The 19,801-nt window shown below is 38.6% G+C and overlaps 1 protein-coding gene across 7 annotated transcripts in view; it reads left to right on the forward strand.

The window, feature by feature from the left end:
• Positions 1-19,801, forward strand: part of arhgap9 (Rho GTPase activating protein 9) — a 37,497-nt gene that overhangs the window by 2,224 nt on the left and 15,472 nt on the right. For 4 of the 7 annotated variants that reach the window (XM_067503965.1, XM_067503967.1, XM_067503969.1 and 1 more), the window contains exons 2-6: positions 7,810-8,123; positions 9,087-9,285; positions 9,410-9,795; positions 14,064-14,315; positions 15,936-16,025. In XM_067503965.1, coding sequence (XP_067360066.1) covers positions 7,902-8,123; positions 9,087-9,285; positions 9,410-9,795; positions 14,064-14,315; positions 15,936-16,025 — 1,149 coding nt within the window. In that variant the 5' untranslated portion in view covers positions 7,810-7,901. Of the gene's footprint in view, positions 1-1,400; positions 1,581-7,809; positions 8,124-9,086; positions 9,286-9,409; positions 9,796-14,063; positions 14,316-15,935; positions 16,026-19,801 lie in introns of all 7 variants that reach the window. The other 3 variants (XM_067503968.1, XM_067503971.1, XM_067503966.1) reach the window with 2 other exon arrangements.

Consider the following 19,801-nt stretch of genomic DNA (forward strand, 5'->3'; position numbering starts at 1 on the left):
ATTTGGCTGAATTTTGAAAATGGACAACCATGTTAGAACAAATCAGATTTACTTGCCATGGTGCACTGTACAACTACGATATAGTAGTTTCGTGCTTCAGTGCTGTGTTTTAATACCGTTTTACTTAGCATTTATTTTAGCATCAATGATTTGTTGTTTCAGTAGGCAAATTGTTTTATAGGATGTCATTTGTATTCAAATTAAACACAGCATTAGAGCTAATTTGGCTCACAGAAAAGTAATCAGCATCAATTTCTGTGACAAGTTTGATTTCTGATTTCAGTAACAAGCAGAAGCAATGTAAGAATTATGCATGTTCTCTTTGGAAGAAAGGACTTGATGTTTTATTTATTTTTAATTGTTGGAAGCTGAATATGCTTCAAGTTTTAGGATTTCATAGACCAAATGATTAGTTGATTAATTAATATTGGCCTATTGGTTGATAATTAAAATGATAGTTGCAGGTCGAGTCTGCATTGAGGAAAAGGGGAACAATTATTCTGTTGATCCTAATACTTGAATGATCAGACATGAAGGCATGATGATCAACACTTCATTGATGTTAACATTTTACACATCCTAAGGCCCGTGTTCTTATTTGTTTAATGTTCCTTTATTGAACAAGCCTGTCCTTTAACCCAAATCATACATCAAAGCTGTGCCTGCATGTGAGTTTCGTCTCTGCAACATTTGCAGTGGGAGCTTTTGCTGCTCTTCCTTGTGCCCCAACAGTATAGTACTCACTTCAGCAGCACAGGGCTGAAAGTGGGTCTTTGACTTGCCTGATAGCTTTTGACGGCTCACTCTCATCCCCGGTGGATCAATAGAGCTCAGTACTCTTCATTAGAAACATCAATGTACTGCACATTCCCATAGGCTCAGCAACAACCCACCAGCTCAGTCACAGTGAACTTTTTTATATTCTCAGATCATTCTTGACTTCTGTGTGACATTTTATTTTGTTCAGTTGGAGAATGTTATAGGATTATGTTGAAAGAAAATTGCTTGCTTTGTTTGTTGTTAACTGAAACTCAATAAATGGACGATGTTGGTCAAACATTAGCTTACATTAAGTGAGTGAAATGTGATTATTAATCTTATCATCCCATTCTATTTGACTGAACCAGTGGTCATTTTTTGTTCATTTTATGTTATGTCTTCAAATAGGAAGGAAATGATTTAATTCCTGTGGGTTCTGTACAGTGTGGTTTTATTTTTTTTGAGAAAGGCATGTGTTAATGAATCATTCCTATTACCATAAAACCAATAAGTTGAGTGAGAGAAAAATAATTTAAACATTTAAAAAAAAAATTTTTTTTTAAATTAACTTTTAGGTTTAAGCTGTATCCTTTTGATAATTCCCAATTTTCTTATATATTGTATATATCCCACCCCACCAGGTGTGGCCCACCAGGTGAGGCCCCACCCAGCCACCAAGGGAAACCTTGGTACAGGTCCCAAGCCTGGACAAAATGGGAGGGTTGCGGCTGGAAGGGCATCCAGCGCAAAAACCCATGCCAGATCAACACGTTCCGCTGTGGCGACCCCTGAAGGGACAAGCCGAAAGCTGTTGATCTATTGTATATATTATAAATTAATTTAAAAACTTACCAAAATCATATGTTGTAATTTTCTGAACCATGATTTGTACCAAAATTGAAAGTAAAGTCAGGATGTGTGATGGTGCTGTTTCTCTTGTATATGACAAAAATGTGTGTTCATATAAGAAGCTTTTCTTCTCAAACTTATTTCTCTGAGTAAAATATGCTTATAATTGTTTCACTAGAAGTATTTTAGCAGCATTTTTCACAGTTCATTCTTCTATAAAATGCATAAGCTAATTAAAAAAATGTGATGCTTGAATTAAGTCTTTCAAGAGTTTTAAATCCCCCCTGAGCAATTCTGCCCTAGTATGCCTAACATTGGTATGTCTGGTTGTTGTTTATATTCAAATAGTGGAAATGAGAACTTGAATATTATACAAGCGAGCTCTCTGAAGAAGTTTGCTACGTGACGATGCGGGCTGCAGGCTTCATTGTAAATACAAGTATTGCATCAGCAAATGCTTGAAATGATGGCATCACACATAAAATGTTATGTGTAACAAGAAACAAAAATAACACACATACTGGAGATGGTAGTTGGTCACAGGGGTTGTTGTCATGATGACAGTGGCAAAAATGGGCCAATGGCTTCTTCGCTGTCATCATCTGCTTTTTGATTGGCTCGCTGACAATTTACACAGCTAATCACTGAAAGAATCCAGCCCACCTGTTTAGTCTCATACACACAGACACACATACACACACTCAATCACACACATTCACACAGGCTGCCAGCCGTCACACTGGGAAATGCAGTGTGTGTTTCAGTGTCTCTCTCTGGTCTAGTCATCAATAATGCATGGCTTTGGGAGGATGAAAGGCTGTTTTAGCTGGAGGCATGTGTCTCATATGGGGAGAGAGCGCTGGTAGTTATAAGCGTACATCCATAGACAAAGTGAGTGCTCCTTCACATGGTGGTCTGCTGTAGAGCCGCTCATCAGACTGACAGTGGACTGATGTCAAGCAAAATATGTAGTTAGTTAATAAATTAGTATAGAGTTTTTGAGGACCTAAGGATGGAAGAAGTCAAATGTTGTACATAATGTAAATACCTTTGAGAAAAAGATGTTACTTTGGGCTATGTAGGACAATTTGACATGACTCTTCATGCAGCCCTACTGACAGTGAATGGGTTTTTTGCTTGTGGCTCAAAGCAAGTATTAAATGATTAGTATCACAAAGTTTGGCATGTCATATAGAATGATCATTTACCCAGTTTCATGTGTACGGTAGCAAAGGTCCTGGAACGCCCTGTTTGCTTTGGATTGATTTTAAGAATGCATTCTGTGCTCACACTGCTGTGTTACAACTCCCTTTACCCATAATGTACGACTGTATGATATGATGCAATTCTTCACCTCGCACCGTCTTACATGACTACGAGTTGGGAATCAAGCTGGGACACTTGTTTGAATACAAAGATCATGCACAGGCAGCATGTCTCAAGTTACTGTGACAAACTTAGATATGAGCAGTTGTTGCTCAATCCACTGAGCAGTGGATGTATTATAGAAAAGCTCATTTTCTCAGAGCCCTTTGGTTATAGACATACATATGTAAATACAGTACAGTCTTTGTGTGTGTGTTTGCTATGTGTATACGGATGGGGGAGTGCTCACAAAACCCTTTGAAGTTCCTCATTCACACCACACTCCTCTTCCCAATGTTCCATATCTCTTTGAAGACCATGTACCCATGATTATTAAAGCCGCCCTCTTTCTACTTCAAACATATGGAATGAATATGGATATGACACAGAACCGAACTTTCCAGCAACACCCCCCACTCCTCTCTTGTTTTGCTGTGTGTTGGAGAAAGCGGCTGTAGTCTCTGCAGGAGCTGAACTGCTCATTCAGTGTCTTATTTTACAGTTGAGGTGTTATTTCCACCTGAAGTGGAGCTATTTGCAGTATTTGTGACACCCAGTGTTATTCCTATGTCTTTGTTATACCTTTCTTCTCCTGGCATCACCTCAGGTGCAATGCATCCCTGTCCCAGTATTGTAAATGCTTTCTAAACATCATCCCCTAATCATATGATTTATTGCATTGTAATTTGCATTTGTATTCCCTTCGTCTAAGCCTCTTTACCAGCCTGAGGGTGCTTTCAAAGATATTATGGAACATTTGAATGCATGCCTTATAAATCATAAACTACATATTATATAGTTTACACTGTTGTATGTCTCACTTAAAAAATGATGTCAGTATAGACACTAAAAGAAATTTCTCTGTGTTCACCTTAAATGTGAGTTTATGCATATGTGTATGCTTTAGTGTATACTTTAGTGGCAAATATGGTGTGAAAATTTGAAATTTATAGCACACGGATACTGGAAACTTTTCAGTCGTGTGCATAAAGCAATAACTTAAAAAAAAAATTAAATAAGCACATGTTGTAGCCATGTTAACTGTGTGGAGGGCACACTTGACCAGCCAGCTCCGTCTATCGATCAATAGCTCAATCTGTGACCGCTGATTGACTGCTCAACATACAGGACCTTCCTCACTTAGTTCCCCCTCTCTTGCTGCAGCCCTCTTACCCAGGTTCAAATATGGTTTATTTACATGAATCTTTACCAGCAAGCTGAAGAACTCTGCAGCTCCCTCTGTTTATATGTGTCTGACAAAATGCTGGCTAAATGGGGGGAGGTTGGGTCAACAGGCGTTTAATGAGCAGAGGCAGAATTGTTAGGTTGCATAGGATTAACTGTGTGTGTGTGTGTGTGTGTCTGTGTGTCTGTGTGTGTGAGATAGAGAGAAAGCGAGACATTGTGTCATTTTCTGCAGGAAAGAGCTACCAGCTTGTGTCCATTTTAGTGTTTTTATTTTGATTGATTTATCTTATTCTTTTTTAGCCCCACCTTTTTCATAACCGAATTCTCTCTAATTTTTGCCAGGAAGGCAGCAATCCTCACTCATTTCAACTTGAAGGAAGTTATTTAAATAATGTTTTTTCCTCATCTTAATTTTTTGTATTTAAGGCATATCGCATGCTAGGATCTGTCTGTAGAGTTATTCGGGGACCTTGTTGACACAGACACACTCTCTCACTTTAGGACCATGGTGAGTCACTCTCATCCTCTCTCTTTGTCTGTCTCGCATGCATGCACAAATTGTATCCCCTCCATTTCTTCAGCTCAGTATGACATGGAGTGAAAGCACTTATGTGAATGCAGACAGACAAATCACATGGAGCACTCACTAAGTTTCTTTTCCCTGCTTTTTTTAAAGTTTGCTCTCATCTTTTGCATTTGCCCTATTTTTTACTGTCCCCCGCCTCTGTATTTTGTGTGTTTTTTTTCCCTCCATCTTTCATTTGTGGTGTTGACATCATGCCATAAGCGCTGTGCCCTCAACCCATGGCACAAACTATCATTGCCTGTCAGAAGCCTTGACAGGGTGCCTGTGTTTGTCTCTGACACCATATGGGCCTCTCTGTATGTTTGGGTGTATGACGCCAGTGCCCTTTCTACTGCCATCTGACCTGCAAATACAAACACAGTCTGGCCTCTTCTTGAGTGCTCTAGATCAGAATTTATTCTTCCTTTTTTAAACTGTTGATGAAGACTCATCAACTGGCCGATTTTGCCAGTTGCAGTAAGACGTGTGACGTGTGACTTTTCCTGTCTCTTTTATCAAACGGTCTGACCTGTTGCTATTTGGGAACAACATACCAAACTCAGAATAATACTCATCGTGGACTTTAACCCTGCCGCAAGTCTAACTTGCACATGACACAATAAGCCCTCCTGTGGCTGTTTTAAAAGTTTATGCCTGTACTGATATGTGAATTGATGATACAGCATTACTATATCATTCGTACAAAGATTCAGGTTGTCATGTTTAGGTCGCTGTGAAAATAGACAGAAAAAGGCAAACAGGTGTGGAGCCGTATCAGAGCAGCTCTTCCTGTGTGTTCAAGAAGAGATCATGATAGAAATCGTGGACGGGTTTTATAAATACAAAGGTCTCTATTTTTTTGGCCTTTATTTGCATTAATGGTATGCTGTGGTGCTATTCCCTAAATTTTGAATTGCAGTACATATTACTGAATAAGGGGAGCAGACCTGTTCAGTCAAAAACAAAGACTATTCACTGTTTTAAGGTTCAGATGATTTAGGCACTTTGACAGTTAGGGCAAGTCATTATTATTTGCATGCGGCATAACATACTCTATTCATACTCTATTGGCTTTGCAGTAATATCGGGAGTAAAGTACTGCTTAAGATGGCTCAGGTTTAAAAAACAAATGGCAAGATAGAAAGGATATGACCCAAACTGTGGTTGAACCTTCATGTCTATGCTGCTTCCTGTTTGCTTGCTCTCCTTGTACCACAAGTTTTACTATTGTCCCTCCAGAGTTCAGCTGCAGTTCTATTTCTGAGCACTATAATGCTTTAAATCATAATAATACTTCAACCTATTCGTTGAATGTTATGTAAAAAAGGTCCAGTAACATTTACTTTCAGGTTAGATAAGATAAAATCCGATTACATTTTATTGTCAAATAGATTGACAGCTGCAGTGTACTGTACCCACTGTTACTGTACTGTTATTCCTACATACACAGGTAGATGTTTCATACATCCCCAAACCTCATGTAATCAGCCCATGAGTGTCAAGTCATTTCATACCACATTTGCAGGTAAAAACAAGAAAGAATAGGACATGTCTTACTGCACTGCCAAAAGCTCATCTTTAGACTAAATCCAAATTTCAGTGTGGGTGTTCTATGGCCGCATAAGAGCAGTAATGTATGCTTTATGAGGTGGTAGTTAGGTGGACAGCTTGCATGTGTCACATGTGGGCCTTAGCAAGCTGTTAGCCAGCCAACCAACAAGGCCGACAGGCAGTCCACCTGCCCATATCCCTGTCCAGAGGAGTTATAGTGTAATTATCGGTTACTGTGGGGGTATCAGATTCATTACCCTGGTTAATATTTGGTGCGGCTGTGGTGCAGGAGGTAGAGCGTTCATCCACTAATCCCCCAGTCGCTGGTTTGATCCCCATGTCGAAGTGTCCTTGAGCAAGACACTCTACCCAAACTTAGTTGCTCCCAGTAAGCACTGGCCAGCAGTGTGTGTGTGTGTAATTGTGAGAATGGGTGAATGAGAAGCAGTGTAATGCACTTTGAGTACCAATAGGTAGAAAAGCACTATATAAGACAATTTACCATTTAATATCATCTAGCTTCATCCTTTCTTCTACTGCTCAGGTGTCTAGTTTTCTTATTACGTAGACTGTCTGTTGTTCTGCATTCTTTTATTCAGTTTTTTATACAGGGGATTAAATATATTTCTCTTCTATCCCCTGTTGTATCCACATACAGTATCTAATTCCTCTCTGTATCACATTCTCAATGATGACATGTTTTTTTTCTATTAATTCCCTGGGATTTCTTTAGTTTGCTGCCTGAAATGGGTGACTGAAGCTCTGTTGCTATGTGCCTGGGGATGCTCCCCTTTCAGTGTGTGTGTGTGTGAGTGTGCGTGTGAGTGTGTGTGTTGGGAGTACATGTACTGTGTGAAGCTGTATTGCTATCTGTCTGACAGAAAGTTAGATGTTCTCTTATGTAAGCAGGTCTTGGCTGGATAGAGCAGGGGTTTAGTCTTGGGATGCTGGCTCAGGTGGAAAGATGGAGACAGATGCTATTTTGGGTTTACTGCACTCCTTACATCCTCAAAAAGGCATGAGTTCTTCAGTCACACGTGTCTCTCAGTTCTACCAGGATATAAGTACAATAGAAATGTAAAAATATGAGCAGTGATGTTTCATTATCTATCAAATGTACTAAAATTGGAAGTGGATTTATAAAGAAAATATATTTTCAGAAATCATTGGTTCATTTTTATTCATAAAGTAATTGCCCTGCAACCAGCAGAGAGTTACCGGGAGTTAGAGTTTAAAATGAATGAGGGAGCCAAAACATTAGAACCACCTTTTAATAAAGTCCACTCCAGTCTGACTCCAACCCCTACTATGACCACCCACTATGCTCTCTTGATTACATTAGATTGTACATTTGTACCTAATGAATTGGCCAGTGAGTGTGTATTAGAGTATCCCATCTAACTAGCAGTAATACTAATATTTTGTTTCCAAAATGTCATGACATCCAGAAATATCTTGCTTTGTCTGAAAAGCAAACAGGAGCCATTTTTTTCTCTGCCAGCTTTTGTAATTTCTCTCTCTCTCCAATTTAGAATATGGCCCAGGCCTGGTTGCAGTCTCACCTGCCCTGTGCTAACCTAACCACACCAATAACACAGCTGTGAACACCACTGTGTGAAGAGCCATGCTGTCTGGTAGCTGGAGGCGCTCTGTGGGATCTCAGCAACTTGCTGCTGCACCTGTTACGACCACCAAGGGTGTGACAGTGTGTGGGGTCCCTAGCGGTACGGTGGTTTTGGAGGCCCAGTATGACTACAACTACCGTGGTGGTGACGGGCGGCAGGTCTGCATAAGGGAGGGTGAACGGTTTATTCTTCTAAAGAAGACCAATGCTGACTGGTGGCAGGTGAGAAACCACTTTATCTTTTGTTCTCCTGTGTTGCTGAAGCCAGAATATTAGGAAAAAAATGCACATAGCATCTGCAAAACTATGTAGGTACCTAAGGGAAGGTTTTAGTTACAATGAAAGGCTGGCAATATGCAAACTTTTTTACTGCAAATAAATTCAGTGCACGTTAAAAATATAGATGAATTTAGTCACTCTAAGGGCTAATTTAAAATATAGACGATTTAAATGAGGTTGTGAGAGTAAACGGAAATTACCTCAATGCTATTTTTGTTACGTAGCAGTGAGGTTGTCATACTTTGGATTCTATTAATTTGTCAATCTGTCATTATTTTTTGAAGAAACATTTGCTGTCATTCTTGTTTTGTTTTGTTTTTAGTGAAAGCAGTTAATATGTGTAATATGTAATTTGTATTTATTTATTTATGTTTATTGAATATGTAAAAAAAAAACTTTTTTAGAGAGGTCATATGACCGTATTATATATAAAGGAAAGCCAGAAATAACCTCAGAATACAACCCTTTTAAAGGCCTAATGGCTGAAAACATGCTTGGATGAGAGGAGTAGTGCAACTTGTTTTAATCATGATAGATGTCTAATGGAGACAACACTTGTCACTCATGTAAGTACACTGTCAAATATAGTTTTTAAATATGAGTTATTATTGAGCTTTGCATAAACAGTATAGTAAAATATCAAATAGCTGACTAGGTTTTCACATTATATGTTATAAAATTGACTCTAAGAAACACACTGGAAGCACTCATATTTGGCCCATAGAGTCTTTTTATTTCAAAGGAGAAGTTGTGGGTTTCACATTTCATCTCTTTGAGTCACAGGAACTTTAACGTCACACGTTTCCGCACTGGCTTCAGCCATCCGCTGTGGTGGTTGTCGCTGTGTTAAACTAATTGGATTTATGTACATCAAAAGCACTGGGAAAATTGTTTGTTCTGTGACAGGTTCGGAGAATCGGAGCTGCCAGTAAAACAAAGCCATTGTATGTACCTTCCACGTATGTGACAGAGGTGCCTATTGCACCGATGCCCTCGCCACAGCGCCTGGTGATGTCTGCCTCGCTGAACTCCAACCTCAGGATACTGCCAAGAGCATCACTCACTCCCAGCCTGACAAAGAGCACCAATAATAAACAGCATCAAGGTAACGTGTGAGAGCAGAGACAGATTTTGAGAAAGATCTTATCTGTGTTTGTTTTTGTTTTTTTTACATTTGCTATGATTGATCTGTGTAGAATAAAATACATGTTTTTATCTTCCTGTTACAGTGAATAAACCCATCTACCGCTCCATGGAAAACCTCAACTCCAACAGTGCCTTGCAGGACAACAGCAGCACATGTGGTGGCCGCTTCCCTACTCTGCCCTTCTCTAGGGTCACCCTTACCTCCAAGTCTCCCACCTCCCCATCAGGGCATCTGATGGTCCCTGGGTCCCCTGCAACTTCCACAGCTCAAACAGCAACATCAAACTCCAGGGTGGTCCCCATGATTACACGAAGCCAGAGCTCCAGCAACCTTCCTGAAAACCTGGCAGAGAACCTGTACGATGAGGTGGGGGGTGGCCTCAGCCATCATGTCAACCACAGGATCCCAAAGAAGTCTTGTAGCCAGTGGGACATGTTGGGGGCTTCTGGTAAAAAGACCCACCTGGAGGTAGGCGGATACCTATTTACTTCACACAACTGTTAATCAAGTATCTTGTTTACTCTGCAGAGTTACTGTGCAACTTCAATTTTGGGATAGTTTGGATTTGTTTCCTTACAATCCTATTTTTGTTCATTGTGATATCCTAACAATTGCTTGATATTTTATGTATGTGCATGTGCAAAAGCTGAATCTGTTACTGAAAAGAGCAAAGAAAGCTTCAGAAGCCAAACAATGTTCCTGACCACCATGCTACAGTAATATGGGTTTTAATGACTCATGGTCTATTTTATTGCATCATCTAAAAGTAACACTAACAGCAAAGTGAGGGTGACACAATGCAACCATATTGTTTCTGTAAAGCTTTTGTCCAATGCATTGTGCACGCTAAACTCAAAACTCAAAGGATTGTAACAAAGTTGTATTAAGAAGTAAATATTCACGCTTAGAAAATATATCTTCTATCTATCTATAATCTTTTTTTCTGGAATTGATGTGAAGTAAATAGAGAGAAATCCACCCATCCATTATGTGTACCCTGCTGAGGGCTGCAGTGGGCTGGAGTCTATCCCGGCACACTTCTGAATATTTATTGTAATTAAGTGATTTTTTTAGAGTGTAAAAACCAAGAAAATACACAAAATAGAAGATAAATAAACTAGGTTTAATTTGACATTTTTGTACTGAGAATCTACTCGAATTTAACCAAGACCCTGTTGTGGAAAAGGTCAAGGTTTAAGTGGATGAATATTTTGACAGTGACTGCATTTACTTGCAGTTAAGTAACCAGGGTACTTTACAGGGTATAAACATAAAACCATTCTACGAGGCACTTTGTGTTAGTTAAACTTTCTACACAAAAAAAAAGGAGATGGCATTGTCCCGTTAATGACCCCTCCTTTCACTCAGCTGCGTGTTCCTGTCTGCTTCCTTTTGTTGCGCACAAGCTGATTAGAAACCTAGTTATGCATATACATGGCAAAGAAATTGCCTTTCTTTACAGAATTCTACCTGGGGAGATCAGGTTTCCCTAATCCCCTAACCCAGTTTTGGATACCAAGTTTCCCGTTTACATGACAGCTTTCCTGAGGAAGCCGATTGTACCCTGGTTACTTAAGTCCATGCAAATGCATGATAACCACATCTGTATCTGACAGTGAAGAAAGTGTTGGATCAGATTAATCTGACTTCCTCTCATTGGCAAAATCTATAATCTGATGGATTTTCAGCTCCAAAAACTGTAATAAACCAACTTCTGGGTTTTACTCGCCCTGTGAGAGGGCAGACCGGAAATTAAAGATCTATAAAAATGCTTTGAATAAAATTTCAGATATTGCAGACTATACAATACAATAACAATGTGAATCTGATGCATAAGACATTTCAGGCTTTTTGTACAAATAAATGTTGTCCTAGTGTTTCATGTTTGGATCCCACCAGATGATGAGTTCTGCCATAACAACAGTGGTTATACTAAATTTACATCTGTACTTGACCTTAATAATCCTCCTAGAACAGCAATCAAGTTTCCATTATCATGACGTCATTTGCTTGTATTACATCAGAAGGGAATTACACAAGGCGATGTTGGTGAGACTAATACTCAAGGTTATCCATCTGTCAGATGAGGGAAACTCCCACTCCAAATCCTAATTCTCTCCACAAAAGTAGTTTTGCTTTCACTGATCCATCACACAGAAGTGACTTCTGACGCTGGATAGATTTTTTGTAAGCGGAAATGACAGTGCTCTTGTGCTCTGTTCCTCTGTCTTAGGTTGTCTCTCTCGCTCTCTTTCTTTCCCCAAGGACCTTCTTTATTCCAGTCTTTAATACCAGTAAGGAGGATTATTGTAGCCACATACAGGTCATAACTCCATGTTTTTCATCCTCTCTTTCTCACCAAATGTTTTTTTGAGCCTTTCTCGAGCGCTGTCTCACTGATAACAAATTTTATTTATTAGTATACCTCAAGGGGCATATAAGTAAGAGAGGGATTTGTTTTTTGTGTTAAAATAACTTTTCTATTTTTATAAATGGCTTGGAGCTTTTTGCTTATAATGTTGCTTTTATAGTAGCTTTACTATTACTGGACTGCATGGTCAAAGCTATTTGGTTGACTAGATATTCATAATGTGGACACCTGGACACTATGTTCATGACTGATGGGAACATCTCATACCAAAGCCATGGCCATTAAAGTGCTGCTACATTGCCTGCTCTCTTCGGGGACGGCTGTCCACCAGATTTTGGACCATGACTGCAGCAATTTACCGTCATTCAGCCTCAACAGCATTGAGGTCAGTCACTGGCTTACAGTTAAATTTATTCCTAAGGTGTTGCTTGGTGTTGGAAGTCAGGGGTATGTGCTAGTCAGCTGTTTTCCCTTCTTCTTATGGACCTCACTTTGTGCACAGAGGTATTATCAAAACACTGTAGCCACAAAGTCGGGAAGAGTATTTAAATTCTAATTATGCTAATAGTTAAAGTTATAACATTGATTTTCCTTAACTATAATTAGGGGGCTTAGGCCATACCATGATGTGGATAAAAATGTCCACATACTTTGACCAAACAGTGTATGGCAGAGAGATAGGAAACACAGGGAGAGAGTAACAATGATCACATGTTGACTGAATCAAACTAGGAACACTGTGGGTGTGCATGTAAGACCACCAAACCACCTGGAAGCCCTCAATTTTCATTTTTACTCTTTACTATCTGATTTATATGAAGCTGTCTGACACATGGCATCCAAACACAAAAAAATTACAGTTATCACACTGAACAAAATGAAGCTTATCATAATAAAATATAATCTACTTCAGAAAATGGAGGTAAAGATCTAAGAGAAGAGTTGAAACCTTAGCACGAACACATGCGCACACACACACACAATACCTTCAGCATATTTCTTCAATACATACACACAGAAAAACCCAGAAAAAAACATATTTAGTTCTCACAAAATCACTCACATTTACATTTGTTCCTTCTCTCTCTCACGCACACATCCAACTTCTTTGCAAAGTTTAGTCTATAAACAAAGCTACTCTATTCTTGTGCAAATCGTTATTTGATAGTGTCACAATGAGCAAGCTGTCAGCTGTGAATAAGTGTTGATGGAGGAGGAAGTGAAAAAAATGTAATTAAAACATAACTTTTCCGTGGAACGAAGTGATGAAAATCCTGCTGACACTGACATGGCATTGGCATCAACACAATTCATGGACTGCAACTTATGCCCATAAAAGTACACAGACATGAACACATATACACAAGCACATGGTTTGGAATTACTCACTGAGGGGCAGCAGAAGGAAAATAAGAAATAGGAAGCTTCAGGTAACCTAAAGGCTCAGTGCTGCCCCCTGGAGTAAGCTATAATCATGTCCCTGTGTGCTTCACACGTGAAATGCGTGCCTGTACACAAAGACACACAGAGTCATTATCTGAAACTGACTGTGAATGTGAAACAGGGATCAACCAAATAGCCACTCAATAAATAAAAAGCACATCCATTATACACACTTTCAGTTAATTCTGTTAGATTTGTAGATCTATGTGTTGTGTTTTTACAGGACAATCACTTCTGCTTTCTAAAGTCAAAGTAGGTTATTTTAGAGTAGAGTAGCTTGTGAGTGTTTCTTTTGCCCTTTAGGTTTCTGTGGGTTTTCTGTTTCCACTATATACACCGAAACGGTTGTTTTTTTTTAAGTCAGTACTATCTACTACTTCATCTGAACTAGAAGGAACTAATGCTATCTACAGCATGCAAGACCCTGATGAACAATGTACCCAAAAGCCCTTGTGCATGTAAAATGTCACAAGCATATTGGTAACACAAACAGCATATAAAAAAATAGCTATGCACTTTATTGGTAGCAAGTATGATACTGATAAATTGATTGATGATTCTGATATTTTCATCAGTATCTAAGTTTAATAGAACCATGTAAGTCTCATTGTTTCAGCTTTCCAGTTAGTGTTACAGCTTTTTTCTCTCTCTGAAAGAGACCAAAACAGATCTAACACTGAGGGAATATTGGCCTTAATCTTTATTTGACAATAAAAGCTCAAATTCATTAATAAATTACAGCAACACAGAACACCTTTCGTGTCAGATGTCATCAGTGTACATCTAAGAACAAATAAATGAGCCCATTCCAGTACTTTTGGAGGACACTGTACTGTAGGTCTGCTTCTTATTTAGCTTCTCTCTAAAATTCTCGCCAATCTTCTCAATCTTATTTTTGTCTCCGAATCTGTCTGCCTCCAAGGTCCCAGCAGAGTCCTACCTGTCAGAGCTGTCATGGCAGGACTCCCCTGTTTACACTGAAATGCAGCCAGAGAAACGTCCATCACAGCCAGAGCCACCCATCCCTGCCCCAGGTCAGATGCCTCTTCAGATCATGGACCTATGGGAGCAGTTCTCAGACTTGGCTACAGGTAGATGCTACTACGTCAATACCATAACCAAGGAGAGGTCCTGGAAACCTCCTCGGCGGGCTCGTGGATGCACCACCAGCAAGGTACAAAGCTCACAACCAATTGTACAGTTGGTTGCAAATAGTTGTATCCAGTAATTTTAAAATGGCAAAAAGTGTATATATAAATTATTGTTTTTCATCAACATAATATTTAATGCACAATTTTGCTGGTACAAATGGTTATTCATCAGTAATTAACTATATTTAATTTTGTATTAATTTATCAAGGGAATGCATTTTTTTTCAATTAGTGCAACATTTGCACTAATTGAATTTTATTTTAATACAACTTTTTTTAATGCTATTCATGATCATTGTTGTTACTTCTGATGATGAAGGAACAAAAGCGTATTTTATCAAAGGAAAGGACAGTAAAGGGTCAGGTGGAGAATAAAAGAGGATGCTCATTTATATGCATCCTTAGTTTAACTGTCTCATTTATAAAAGGGTCCTTCTCAGCGAAAAAACTTTATAAAACCTAAAGCAAAGAAGTACAGCTTGCGTATTGTCTCTTTCCTTAGACATGAGATAATACAGAGAATATTGCACACACACTTATTACAGGACAGGTTTACACAGCTGGAAGCTTGTGGGGTAGCAATTACTCAACTTGATAGGATCAGGTTGGGCATTTGGAGGGTTTCTGAGTATTACAAAGTGCACACACAAGGTTAGTAATGGAGACAGACAGCTTTAAAAGAATATTTCAACTTTTTGGACCACTTTTTGCAGAAAGTCTCGTGAGATGCTTGATACCACTCCTGTTTCTCAACAATTCTCTTAAAATCTATACTTTTTAAAAAGTTTTTAAAATGTATTAACTTTTTTTTGTTGTTCTTTGGGGTGGAGGCTGGAGCCAATTCCAGCTGTCACTAAGCAAAAGGGGTACACTGTGTACAGATCTCCAGTCATTCAATGTCACATTCACACCTGTAGAAAATTTAAATGTACCTGTTATCTTCACCTGCATACCTTTTGGACTTTAGAAAGAAAAGTGTGCCAAGAGGACACCCACGCAGGCATGGTTTCCACATAACCAGTTTGTGGGTCAAACCCAACACATTCATTCTGTGAGGCAATAGTGCTAACCACTGAGCCAATGTGCTGCCTTGAATCAATTTAAACATTTTAAAAATCCACCTGTCCATCAGTTATGAAGCTGCATGCAGGACAAAGTCAGCTTAGTTTATGGCCTAAAAAGTGTAACAATGATGAGTCGCAGCTTCGTTATTAATGAGGTTTTGAGGTGACTGGGATTAGTTACCATTGGACTGGACGAGGTTAGCAGCTTTTAGCCATTGTGCTCAGTTAAGCTAAGTGACATCTGGTTTTAACCTCATACTTGCATGAGTCATGCAGAAACATGAGAATAGGGTCAACCTTCTCATTTACTGGAACTCTTTAAAGATAGTGTATTTACTAAAATCCACATGTGGGGAGTTTTGAAAATTTTACAGATACTGTAGAAAATTAATGACATTATTAAGCTGTCATTCTGGAGTTGTGAGAGTAACTTGTCAAAGCTATAAATACAGTAACATCCTTTAGTAAATTGTATACTAACAATGGCATTCTCTATATATTACCTGCCAGACTTTTTGATTCTGCCAGAGTTATGGGGTCAGCAGTACAGGAGACTGTTTTTTTTTGCTTCTTTGGCAGGTTAGTCCACTGCAACCTCAGACATTGCCCAGAGAAACCAACCATCTGTCACTACCACTTAATGAAGCTGGCAATGGAACTTTGCTCCAGGTAAACATACTGTACATCTTCTAAAAGGTGGTAAAGCCCAGCCTCCCAGAAGTCATCTTTAGTAATTTGTCAACCTTTTATATAACAATTCTGAATTAGCCTTCTTGGGGGTTGGAACATCTTTTTTTTTTTAACATCATTTACCACATATGTAATTTCTAGTCTCCCCCAGAGAGAGAGGAAATCCATGATGGCTGCATAATGATGACCATGCCGAAATCAGAAAACACTCTTGCTCTGCTGCTCTTGTTGTTGTGTCCACCCTCAAATGAACTTATAATAACAAATGCATGTGGGTATCAGGTACCTTGAGGTTTGAAAGGACATATAAATATAATTGGTTAATTTGAATCAAGGAAATAATACAAATAGACCAACAGCTGTAGTAATTAACAAGGGAGGTTGGGGGAAAGAAAATTATTTTCTCATTCCAATAGAATATCACACACATTTATCACTGTGTAGTTTACAATCTCTAATCATGTAAATTGATTCAGGAGTGGATACTTTCCTTAGCCCTGTTTTCACAAACACCATTTCAAAGTAATGTAGTTTGAACCTTATTTATGAATATAATATATACTATATGATTTCATTCATAATGCATGTGTTCATTTCTGTGGAGGTATGGAAGTGTCTAGGAGAGGTGGCAGTGGAGTTTCTGACTAGTTTGTTTACTAGGAAGACCAAAGAGCAGATTTATGGATGCAATGAGAGAGGACATGAAGGTGTGAGAGAAGAGGATGCAGAAGATAGAGTTAGATGGAGCCACATGATTCGCTGTGGCGACCCCTGAAAGGGAACAGCCGAAAGGAAAAGGAGAAGCATGTGTTCATTCCATTTTTTTTTATTTTGTGATCATTATACAAGGAAATTTGTACTGATGAGCTGGTGAGAAATATTCCCATGACACTGTGTCAGACAGTTATTAAGTCTTTGTGGTTGGTTTTAGATCATGTTTTGTTCTTGAGAACTGTCAAGAAGATTTGATATTCTTTCTTTGGTATGCTTTTAAGGGCAAACACAACAAACATCCCCAGCACTGTGGACAAGATTAAAGCACAGAGAAATGCTGAGCATAACCAAATTAAAAAGGGGATTACATCTTTTAAGTTGCCCTGTCATTTACTGACCGACCTCCGGACTTATTATTTATTTATTAACTATCCTCTAGTATACACTTCCTCTCGAATGGTGTTTTTGATGGGCTAATCCCTAAGGGAAATAACAAAGTAATACCTCTTGATCTGATGCTGATGAGCAAAAGCTATTACAGCCACACACAGACAGAGGACTCCTTTTATATCCAAAACTAAATTTAGTTTTGCTAAAAGCCTTAACTCCAACCATGCCAACTTTAAAGATGCTGTCATAGTGAACACTTGCATCGATTCATTCATTTCGCCTTTTTTACCATCTTAACTCTACACTCCAAGTGAGGAAGCACATCAGTTGTATCACATGTGAAGGTTTTTAGACTTTTAGACTAGTGAAATTGACCAGTTTACCAATTTAGTGACAAAACCTATTATGATCAGCCACAGCAATAAGTCCGAATAGACACTCTGTCTGAGCTACAAAGCCACATACACAACAAACTGCGATATTCTGTATGTTCTGACACCTGTCAACCATGGTAGCATTACATTTTTCTATTCTGTCCACAACAACTAGGTGGATGTAATGTTGTGGCTTATTGATGCATGTGGTAAAGCGAAGCACACTGCGTCATACAGATCACCAGGGATAACTCTCAAAGTAGCATTGCCTCATTGTTGCGTCATTGTTTCTAATTTAATGTTGCCTCATCAAAAAAAAAAAAAAAAGAAAACACATGATCAAAGCAGTGATTCCCCTATCAAGTCCGTTTTTGATGCATTCTTTTGGCCAATATGTGTCACTTTTTATTTGCAGGTACATGTATTACCAAAAAAGTAACTTAAGCAGTGCTTTATAATAAATAGTGCGAGTTAAAATTTAAATAATTACATTACTTACACGTTACAGAATGGCCATTCTGGTTAGAGCAGATAGAAAGGCAACAGTAACTCAAATGTCCATGTCCTTTCCTTTATGACACAATGTACCCATTTTCTAATGGCTGCTTCCTGCAGGATAATGTATAATGTCAAAAAGTTAAAATCCTCTCAAACTGGTTTCTTTAAAATGACAAGTTCACTGTATTCAAATGGCCTTAACAGTCACCAGATCTGAGTCAAATAGAGAACTGAGATGAATAGAGATGAATTGCGAGATTTGCATCATAGATCAAATCTGCAGCAACTGTGGGTTCATGTCAATATGTTGTCATTGTTGAATCTATGGCAGTTCTGAGGGCAAAAGGGGGTCCAATCCGGTACTAGGAAGGTGTACCTAAGAAAGTGGCAAGTGGATATTTGTTATGCAATTACCAAATAGTGTACACAGTACAGTAGTTCAGGTAATCTCTATCAGATAAGCATTAAAATGCAACTAACTGCACACACTAAGGAAACAGTAACAACATTAGTGATATTCTAACGCAAAAGCATGGAAATGCTTTCATTCATTGTGATAAATACATTAATGCTTAAAATTTAATAGCTGAACCTGCCTGTAATGGACTTTTAAAAATTGTGGTGGCTTTACTTCTGCTGAAATAAAGCATTAAAATGCTTTTTTCATAACTGTGTTTAGCTACTCGACATGCTCAACTTGCAAACAAAAGTTGTTTGACAGCGGTTAATGTGTCAGTTTTACAAAGTTGGTGTGACAATTCAGTTGAGCACGTACCTTCGTAGTTGGGCCGTTATGCATGAGAGTGATATTACTGACTGATAAAATGTGCTTCCCTCTCGAAAGGGGAAGTAGAAGCAGGCATAGACATGAGGGAGAAATGAAGGACTTTTACACTCAGACGAAAAAGTGCTATGACATGGCAACACAATGATGAGGACCTAAACTCGACAGGAAACAAAACAAGAGAAACAAGAGTTGTCTTTCTGAATTGTATATCTGGATGATCATTGATAATGAGCACCTATGCTGTAAGTTCATTTTAGTTTCCTACACAGTAACTTTTATGTAGTTGTATTGTTTTTTCTTTTCGATCCATGTGATCCTTGGTGGTGCATTTCTGTCAGTAAATGGAAATTAAACTGCTTGATAAATTGATTTAAATATGATTTGTTTGACTATCGATATGGTTCACTCATAGTGAGTTTTTAATGTCAGAGATGTTCGTAATCTGTGTGACTTTGACGTCCACACAAAACGTTTGTGCTTTTGTGGACAAATGAGATGTGTGGGTGATTTCAGTAGCAAAACAATCTACATGCTTGACTCAGAAAGGTACTATGCAGTACATGTTTCAGTGTTTCTGAGAAACGGCATCAACTGCTTCTCAATAAATTCAGTTGAATATGAGCACAAGTGTGGTCTGCGTGCTAGTTATTTGTGTGTACCTCTGTATGTGGCAAATGAAAGAACATTTTTCGCTGGCAGGATGTAAGAAGAGCAGAGGAGTAGTTTCAGCATTGTGTAGTGTGTAACAGTGTAAGCCTGGGCTTTATTTCTGATCATAAGTGAGCGAATTCAGTCAGCATCCTGTTTTTTACAAGTAGGTGTAAAAATGTACCCAAATTGTTGACGTTTGGAGTCAGATGTACTGTTGCACAAATATTAAAAGCCTGGCTTTTATTTTTAAAAAAAAGTAAAAGAAAGCCCAAGATGATGAATTCTTTGATTTTTCTTATTTTCTCTTTTCTTTTTTTTTAGGGCAAGCAAACAGTGCAGCC

Source organism: Channa argus, chromosome 5, assembly GCF_033026475.1.
Source record: "Channa argus isolate prfri chromosome 5, Channa argus male v1.0, whole genome shotgun sequence".
Taxonomy (NCBI): domain Eukaryota; kingdom Metazoa; phylum Chordata; class Actinopteri; order Anabantiformes; family Channidae; genus Channa; species Channa argus.